At 36.4% G+C, this 10055-nt stretch overlaps 1 protein-coding gene across 2 annotated transcripts; it reads left to right on the top strand.

Annotated features, from left to right (window-relative positions):
- The first annotated feature begins 3397 nt into the window (after positions 1–3397).
- On the top strand, positions 3398–9788 carry LOC148873294 (uncharacterized). Of its 2 annotated transcripts, XM_088964402.1 has the most exons (8): positions 3458–3838; positions 4910–4981; positions 5123–5190; positions 7193–7349; positions 7484–7567; positions 8063–8117; positions 8212–8301; positions 9552–9788. In XM_088964402.1, the coding sequence occupies exons 1-7, from the start codon at positions 3575–3577 to the stop codon at positions 8283–8285; spliced, it is 774 nt and encodes a 257-aa protein (XP_088820528.1). In that variant the 5' UTR covers positions 3458–3574; the 3' UTR covers positions 8286–8301; positions 9552–9788. The 2 variants fall into 2 exon arrangements, with proteins under 2 accessions (XP_088820529.1, XP_088820528.1); XM_088964403.1 differs by lacking the exon at positions 8063–8117 and having other exon boundaries at positions 3398–3838.
- The last annotated feature ends 267 nt before the right edge of the window (positions 9789–10055 follow it).

Here is a 10055-nt window from a genome sequence, read left to right as displayed (position 1 = left end):
TCTCCTAAAATAAGGGTAAGTATCGATTGCAAAAATTTTCGTAGGAGTTGATGTTTATGGGAAGTAAGGTGTCATGCTAGGAGACCTTGTTGACAGCCTAGGCTGCTCTCTCGCTTCGTAGGGATGGGTTGGGTTGGGTTGGGTTGGGGTTTAGCTTGAACAGTGTAAAGTTTGCATGGGCCGGGCCCATAAACATGTATAACTTTTCATGTATCAGTTAGTTAATAATATTAATTTAGAGGACAAAATTGTCGTTAAAAAACCCAGACGCAATCGATGGACTTTTGATAATGACTGAAATGGCTGAACTGAAATAATTTGTTGTATTATTTTTTAATAAATAAAATGATTAAATAGTTGGCTTCACTTTCAATCATTAAAAGAGTTCACTACCTCCTCAAAAGCCATTCAGCAGCCACTTCAGCTGTTACTAAACGGCCCCAATTTGCCACTTTTTAGCGTAAGAGCTAAGAAGAGGATATATTTAAGCTGATGTTGTTGTTGTATCGTCGTGATTCGTGAGTCATGACTGAGATGGTTGGGTACTTCAACTTGACACCTTCCAAAACAATTATATTAATTTGGATTTAACGGCGTTCACATGCAAATGTTTTTTCTTTGCTCCCCAATAGTTATCACTCTCGTCATTTTATTAACGCACCCATAGGTGTATTTTCTATTGGGATGATATTATAAGAAAGGATGCCAACGGGTCCGGACTATTAGGACTTGGCTCGATTTAAAACCCGACCCGATTAAATAAAATGGATACCAAACTCAATTCTATCTGACCCACAATCTCACAGAACGTGCCCCACGAAACAAGGTTAGATGTATTGTGGGGTGTTTATCGCCTAATCGATCCATTTACATCCCTTAAAATTATAAAAAATTCTCCTTCCATCCCTTTCGCTCTCAGTCATATTCATACCCTCATATGCCCAATATATCATCCCTTTCGCTCTCAGTCATATCCAACTTGTCCTGGCTTTTAGTGGCTTACACATATTTTAATAAATGCAACCAAACCATCTTACCTATCTTATCCTCTCCAGAATCCACCTTGTAATACCGTTGACAATGCCCTTCCATTTTTTTTTTCTCCATAACAAACCCGTTTGTCAAACCAACCCACTCCTCTTAATTTGTTGACTTCTTCAATAATAATGATACTTTTTTTTTTTTTTTTTTTTTTTTCAGGCAAGTCAGTGCCAAGTTTGGATTGACTCCCCCACAATGCATCCTAACCGTGCATTGAGAACATCTCCCCACTATATCATGGATGCTGTGTAAAACATCTCCTGTCATAGGGAGATATTCCCAGTGGACGGTTGGGATGATGTACTGTGGGGAGCACGGTGTGGGAAAACCAATGCAAATCCCATTTGGAAGCAGAGTTCCATGTCATATTGTTTTATTTTTTTTATGGAAGAAATAAAATGTTGACTACAGAATCAGATGCTCTGTTGGGCTTTTGAATGATATTCTCTTTCTTATGCATAAATTTCAGCAGGTTATCTTTTGTCATACCAGTAGATTTTGAATGGGGCAGAGACAGAGTAGCTCAATGCCTCAATATGCTGATTTAGTTGGACTCTTATTTTTTATATATCCCTGCTACTTATTAGTTAATGAAGTGGTTTATTTGCTTAAAGTAAAATAAAAGCCACCCCCTAATCCCTAATTCTTTATTCTAAGATGATCATTTTCAGCCCGGCTTGGCCAATATATATTGTTTTATACTTCATATATGAATATTATAATGTGATGCCTATAATACATATTATATAATTCACAAAATAAGTTTTACACACATATGGAATATAATATATTTAATATTTTTATAATAAATTTGAATTCATATATAGGCCTGAATTAAGCCCAGCCCATCATATAAGCCTTGTCAAAGGTGCTAAATTCAGTCCATGATTAACCCTACTTTACTCCCTTTTCCCTCGTACTCTCATCCATAATCTTATCTCTTATTTACCAAATCATCACTTTTGAATGATAATCCATGAAGTTTGATATATTCTTTTCAGACTGTTGAATATGTTGACTGATGCACAGATTAAGGTTTTTTCTGTTTTGCAAGTCACTAGGGTTTGTTGGTGGGTAAAACATTCAAGTTGGTCAGATATGACATCTTAACCCAAATTATTGCTGTCAGACTCTGATTGGACCGGTGGTTGGACCCATGGGGTCCAATATTGGTATTCAATTTGAAGTATTTCTCACTACATCAACTCCCGGCTCCCCTCAACATTCACAAATGCTCAATTTGAAGTATTTCTCACTACCTCACCCAATCAAGAGTGAACATATCAGTCATCTCATCTGTACCACTTGAATGATTCAATCCATTTGTTGGCCTATTTGGTTGGACCAGTGATCCGGTCATTATACCAGCTTGGATCAACCTCCAACCTCCTATTTTATAAAATCACTTGACTGGGTCAACAACCCATTGACCTGGTGGTTGAACCATTGATCCATCTAACCAATTCAGTGGCTTATCGGGTTCTTGTATTATTTTTATTGCCTAATTTTTTTTAATGTTGATGACACCACAAATGGATCCATTAACCCAAATGGTTGAACCGAACCAGCCGAGAAAATGGTTTAGATTCCAGGAAGGGTTTTTAAAACGGATTAAACCTAAGTCAGCCCAAATTAGATCTGTAGTCAGATGGTCAACCCACTTGCCTTTTCCTGAACCGGTTCAGGTCAAGCCGTATCTGGTCTAAATCTAATCCAAATTACCCGGGAATCTTCGTTCCTCCCTCAACAAGCATGAACCGGATGATATAGAAGTTTATCCAGCTAATCAGAAGAAGACAAACAATGAAACAACTTATCTTTTTCTGAGTGTGCGAGTCACGCCGACTCGCCGAGACAGCCCGAAAAACGCGTTACAGTAGAGGAGTTGCATGAATTTATAATTGTACACGTGGAGCCACACAAGCTGATCCATCAAAGGGGTCCCACTTTTTAGCATAATGGATAAGATCATCCATTTAAGGGGCTGTTTGGTAATTTTAAGAGACATGCAAGACGCATGTCAATAATCCCCGTTCCATTATTAGGGACGTGCCCCAATAAAAAATGAGGTGTGCTCAAATCACTTCTCGAGATTATAAACGAGGGAAAGAAGTGTGATAAAATTAAACTATATTTTACGGAGAATAGGGGCATTTTCGGGATTCAACCAGACACAGACAACCTGGATTCCAAAAATATCAGTTCTGGTCTTGAACTGACATGATTACCCTATTAGAGATAATAATTAATGTGCAAAGTTTCAGGGATTTATTTTAATTTTATGGGTATTCTGGGAATTATACGTAAGTTTTACCTGAATTTCCGTTAATAATCCTTCCTGGCATTTGGTAATTTTGCCTTTTCGATGATTTTGTGAGGGTAATTTAATTATTTAAATGTGTATACTGGGAACTATCTGAGAATCAAGGACTGATTTTGTTTTCTTTTGAACACACACCTGCTCTGTTTTTCTCTTCCGTTGTTGCTCGGAGAGAGAGAGAGAGAGAGAGAGAGAGAGAGAGAGACGGTCAACATGGTGGATGATTTCATGGTCTGTGTTGATAGGATTATTGCTTCGACTTGCTTTGATTCTGTAAATGAAGGTTATGAGAGGATGGCGAGGGGTGATGGCGTGGAGAATGTTTCTGTAAATAATGGAGTTTTTGTGAAGAATAATGGAGAGGGTTGTTCGAAGAAAGAAGAGAAGAAGGGGGAGATGATTGAGTGCAGGATTTGTCAGGAGGAAGACGAAGAGCACGAAATGGAAGCTCCTTGCGGTTGTAGTGGCACTCTTAAGGTCTTGTCCTTTCTGGGTTTCTCTTAATATCTTTTGGATTGTGTTTTTCTTTTATTCTCTTTTTTCTCTTCTGGATTGTTTCAGTTCTTGTTGTTTTTTCGCCAAAGTTTGTTTTTGTATTTTTTTGGTTAATTTGTGCTGATGAAGTTCTTTTGTTTCGGTTTGGGGTTTCTGGTTTTGGGTTTTGCCTTTCTAATTTATTGTTTTTTGGGTCTTCTGGGTTTTGCATTTGAAACAATGGGTCACTGGATTTCATAAAACGGTGACTTCTTTTAGATTTTCGAGACTTGTTTTTTCTGGTTTATGAGTCTGAGTTTTAAATCCTTTGCCTTCAAATTTGTTCATATCGGTATGCCCTTGGAATATTAATCTCTGCATGGATGACCTCGAGTATTTACTCCCCGGGTTTTTGTTCCTTTTTTTTTTTTCTGTTGTATGTACTTCGACTGTTCTAGCTTTAGGGCCTTCGATTTGCAGTTTTTCGCGCCCAGGGCTCTGAAAATTAACATTTGGAGTTTTCTGATTTTGTTCTATTGGGGTTTGTGTACTTTTAATGTGATTTTTGTATTGGATGGTTTTGCATGTTGGGTTTTCTTAACTACTTCTGAAGAACTTGAAGAATTTCCATATTGCACTTCTCATCGGAGAAGAATTTTGGTGTACATTGATAAGCTTTGGGTTTGTTATAATTTCTTAGTTTCTTTTATACTTAAATTAGGGATTGTGTGTGCATTTGTCCATTGATTATATCATTTAGGCTTTATTTTATTTTCTATCATCTATGGGTCGCTACCATTTTAAGCTTTAGTGGCTCATATCTATGATTCATATTATAATTATTGTTGAATTTCTTTCTTAGTTTTTAGTGGTAGTTTTTTAGCATCTCCACTCTGAGCACTATATTGGTTTTGTGATTTAATGTTTTGGAGTTCTGCATTGTCTATATCTACATTATTGTTCTTTTCTCTCATTCGGATCTTATATTTATAAAAAAAAAGATCTTATATTTTGAGCCTATGGAATTGTGCCAATTTCCTACCAACCTCTTCTTTCCCTCTTTCTGGTACGCAGTTTGCTCATAGGAAATGCATTCAGAAATGGTGCAACAAGAAAGGTGATATTACCTGCGAAATCTGCAATCAGGTTTGTTTTTGGCTTGCCCAATAACAGTCTCATTTTTTTTTATACTTTCCAGCTATTTTTGTACCGTCATTACATGTTTCTATGAAAGCATATATGAATGCATTTTGAAGCATAAACTTTGTGTTTTTCCTTGCTTATTAGGTTTTTTCGCCTAATTACTCTCTTCCACCTACCAGAACCAATCCTGATGGCATGGCAATTGATATCAGGTATCTTTTAGATGATTCTTTATTCCTTAGCCTCATTTCTTTTATCTGTGCATTTTTTATATGTTATAATAGTTTTTAAGACCTTTTAAAGTCTGGTAATTAGCAGGTGTGCTTTTTTTCCCTTGTTTTTTTGTAGTCTACTTCACATATTTTAAAGTTTAAACTACTAATCTGGATCTTTCTTACAATTGTCATTGTCACTTATTATATTTTTTATAATAAGGTTTTTACTTCTTTAAAAGGGCCATTACCCAAAGTTGGTTCCACCTATCTGGTGTCTTGGGAGGGGTGAACTGGATATGAACCTAACCCTCAGCATTGTTAGCATGAAATGGACATTCTCAGACTTGAATCTGTGTTCTCCTTCTTGCCAGCCCAAGATATTAAATATTATCATTATACTAAAAGATCAGATTGTATCCTACAATTATGGTGTTGGTTGCTTATCAGAAACTAACAAGCTAGATGAGTTTTAGGCAGAAAATAGCAAAAATGGATGTCATTATTTGTAGGAGAATCTGGGTAGTTTTTCCTATTATCCTCCATCTTACTAATACCATACATAGCTTTCCTATTTATTGAAGTTACTTCAGCACTGTCAACTTCTAGATATCACATCATGATAATGCAACCGTAAATTGATATTAAAATTTTTGGCAAGTAACTATCAAGATTTTATAGAAGTGCTTTTAAATTATGTAAGTGATTTTAGAAGACAATAAATATAATAAGAAAAAGAAAGTCTTGAAAAGGTTTTGGGGTAAAAAAGATCTTGGGAGGTCAAAGTGTTGGCACAGACCACAGATTATTGTTTTTTTTTATTACACATTGGCACAGACTCAAAGGGCAATCTAGCTTTTGCATGAGTGAAGGACAACATTTCAAGTCCTGGGTTTGAATTGGGACTCAAATTTTGCTTAAATTTTTTAATGGATCCAAGTTGAAAAAACTTGCGACTTCTATCCTTCCTTTACAATGTTTCATGTCTTTGATTGATTCTACTACTTTATCCTTCCTTTTTCTATGTTTTCTATATAATTTATCCCAAAATTTTATAGTTGTTCTCCTCTGAATGTCCCCTTGAGGTGGCCTTTAGGAAATGAAATAGCAGAATTCTGAAGATCTTACTTGAATTTAAGGTTGGGGGTGCGGGAATGGCCTAAATTTCTTACTTAGTGTTGTCACTTATTTCTCATTTAGTTCAAGGTCAAGAACCATGAGTTTCTGAAGTGATTACTAGGTTAGTGATTGGATCAATATTATTGTCTTTTAGAATTCAGATATGTATAGTGGAATGTCATCTTTGATAATAAATCCTACCAAGGCTTGAGTCTTAACCCTGAGCCTGAAATGCTTCTCTAAATGTTGTTTTGAATGAGGACATGAGTTGGGGCAAATATTGGATGTTATTGTAGGCATCCATACTGAGCAATACGCAAACAACAAATATTCCTAAAAAGTGACCCCAAATTGGAAGGTGCTTATTGGTAACCATTTTCATCAGCTGGTTCATTTGGATGGTAAAAAAACATTAAGTAGAAAAATGACTTAACAAACCCAAAAGACTATATAGGGAATTCTAAAAAATTAGACTGTGCCTAGCCTTTCATTATGTATTTGAATGATGCCTTATGGTTATTCTCTGTACTGGAACCTCAAAATCATTGCATAAGTTTGTGACCTACATGAAGCTCCACCTGCTCCTAACTTTTCACAAGAAATAATGCTTTGAGCAATTTCTTTTTCTTTTTTTCCCCTTATTTGGCTTCATTATTGAGATCCATTGAATTGTGAGTCCCATTTTTTTGTGATGTATTTTAGCCTGAATGTATATGGTTTAATCATAGAAAATAATTGCTAAAGTACTTTTTCTTTAGTTTGATCATGACATCTGCCTTCTTAAATTGCCTTAGCTTTTCCATCTGTGCACTTTTATGGACACAATTCCCTATTTGTTCTCAGGAAGTTGACCTTTTCCCTTTTCATTTTTTCTAACTTCCAGTTCAATTAGACAAGCATGGGGTCAACAGTATGATCTCCACGAGCCACATTTTCTAGCTCTAACTGCTGCAGAGCATCAGTTACTCCGTTCACAATATGATGAATATGCTGCTGCAAACAATGGAGCTGTTGCCTTCTTCCGTTCCATTGCTCTCATTGTAAGCATATTACTCCTGCCATAAAAAAATATTACTTGTATTTACCTTTTCAGAAAAAGAAATGATATTTTCTTGTGCTTATAAGCTTTTGCACCACTGGGAGCTTGATAATGTGGGTTTGCTAATCTTTGCAGTTGATGCTAATATTGCTTATTCGAAATACTCTGATGATCACAAGGGACTCTGGGATTTTGCAGGAAACGTCAACTTTCTTCAATGTGAGTCCACTGCTGCTTTGACAATATTTAATATAGGTGTATACATTTAGATGTACCAGCTTCATATGCAGAAAATGCTGTATATGTATAACTACATATGTTATGACATTGACACTAAGGCTATTTGTACAGAATTGTGCATGGCCATGTAAATGTGCATACAATTACGCAAATATTGGTGAAAAATGTTCTAAATAAGTAAATTCTGGCCTTGCAAGACTGGCCCTCCTCCTTAATTGTTCAAAAAGCTACACGATGACAAGTAAATTTCATTATTTTTTTGACCCCCCACTTGTCAAAGTTTTCCATGAAGTTATTGATGTCATCCAGACATTTGTATTTCATGATTAGAGATTGATGTAGAAAAGCATGCCTTTCTAGAATCTATAGAGTATGGTACTACTAGTTCACTGCATACTTCATTAATGCAGCATATGCGATTTAACATGTATTGGTCATTGGTAGACATTGATTTTGAATTTGTGTATCATGCAGACAAATGTATTCGAATCAATGCTTTACAAAAGGACATGCTGTCTATGCATAACAAGCATGAAACAAGAATACAAACAAGCCATTATGTGCTATTTGTTTATTTATAAATGGGAGACGTGGTATTGAAATTGAATAAATTTTATTTTCAGGTTTCTGTTCTTCAGTTGGCTGGCTTACTACTGCCATGCTATGTCATGGTCCGCTCATGCTACATTATACATAGCAGAAGGAGGAGACAGGTGTGTTTTCAATTTCACTTGAAGTTGTTAGATAAGGATGGATAGTTTTGTTGATATTCACGATCCCAAGAAAACCCAGAAGCATCCATGGTTTTCCGTGAAGTGATGGAGAACCCTCAAATGCTCTGAAACAAAAAGATGCTACCACGAATTATAACATGGAAATACGTGGGCTTATACTGTAGTCACTTGCTGACTCTGTCATAATGGGTGTAGCACATGAATCTGATTTGACATAAAGTATATTTTTTTTCTTGACTAACATTCCACCATATCTGCCTATGCTCCTTTGTAGGCAGATACACCAAAAAAAAAAAAAGATATCCAGGTCTTATCAGGAAAAGAATCTCTCTCTGAGGCTCAGGCTCTGTGAACACGTCAGTACGTGGGTGTAGCACGTGCTGCTCTATCCTGAGAGCAGCCACATGTGCCATAAATGCCAAAGGTTTGGACTGTATCCAGTCCACCCTCCCAATACCCAGATAGCTGAGATACACATACACATGCACACATGGGATAAGAAATGATTTAAATGCTAATAATTAACAATGGATGTATCATCATCTAAGCTTTGTCCCAATTATGGGGTCAGTTCCATGAATCTGTTTCGCAATTCCATTATGTTTATTGTCATCCATTGTTAATTTTTTTAGATGAATGATTTAATAAAATTGCATAATCAGTCATCGCAAAAAAAATAATTTAACAATGGATGACAATAAACATAACGGAATTGTGAAACAGATTCATGTAGCTGACTGCATATAATTGGGGCAAAGCTTAGATGATGATACATATCTCTCTACTAGTTTTGAGCTCAAAAGGACTTGTAAAAAATCCGGGTCTGAGAAATCTGGGATTGTTGTACATGATACTCGGTGGTTGGGAGTGGTGGGTATATGTCAGGTGCCCACTGCTGAGATTGTTGTATATGTAGACTAGGAGAAATAGTCCAACCAATGTTATTTGTACATATGCCTACAATTTGAATTTGTGAAACACAATATACTCTAAACCCCCTAATTGGAAAGTTCCTTTCCAATAGTTCAACGCTGCACAACCGCATTTGTGATTTGTGAACCTTCGAGGATTGTATCTGACTCTGGATCAATACCAAAATCCTGTCACTTAACAAACTATTCATTCTTTCCTTTTTGTTTGTGAATACCTTTTATTTGGCAATTGGAATGTATAACCTGATCTATGCCTCTCTCTCTGTGTGTGTGTGTGTGTGTGTGTGTGTGTAACAGGAATAATAAGCCATCGCCGATTAACCTTACTGTCCCAGAACAAAGGAGAGCTTGTTTCAACTCGTTACAGCCAAAGCTATTCTGTATATTGTATTTGCCCAAGTTGTATTTAAATCAAGAGTGCCAAGAATTGGTCAAAAAACTTGTGCTTGAAAGCCAAGTAGCTTTTGCTTAAGCTACTCAAAATTTCAAAAGAAAACAGGAGGAAGTAATGAACAAAAATTTTAAATCTACAAATGGGATTCTCTATTTGTGCTTGTTGCACAGAACTCTACATACACAGTATGCTTTTACAATTTAAGGCAAATTGCTTGAAGCCCTGCCAACATAATCTGGAAAGACGCAAAAACAAGTCATTTGTTTCTGGTGTACATAACAGGAGAGAGTTCAGTGCTGACTTGGGTGGAAGAAACTGATTAGTTTGGGGGCTCTGTGGAAGGGGTGATCATGGGCCGGGCCCTTGGTGGGCTTAGCACCCGTTATAAGGGCTATGGCCCAAGCCTT

The sequence above is a fragment of the Nelumbo lutea genome, chromosome 1 (assembly GCF_056320005.1).
Source record: "Nelumbo lutea isolate HS-2025 chromosome 1, American lotus-T2T, whole genome shotgun sequence".
Lineage (NCBI taxonomy): Eukaryota > Viridiplantae > Streptophyta > Magnoliopsida > Proteales > Nelumbonaceae > Nelumbo > Nelumbo lutea.
Note: the sequence above shows the minus strand (reverse complement) of the source record. Positions and strands in the feature narration are given on the sequence as shown.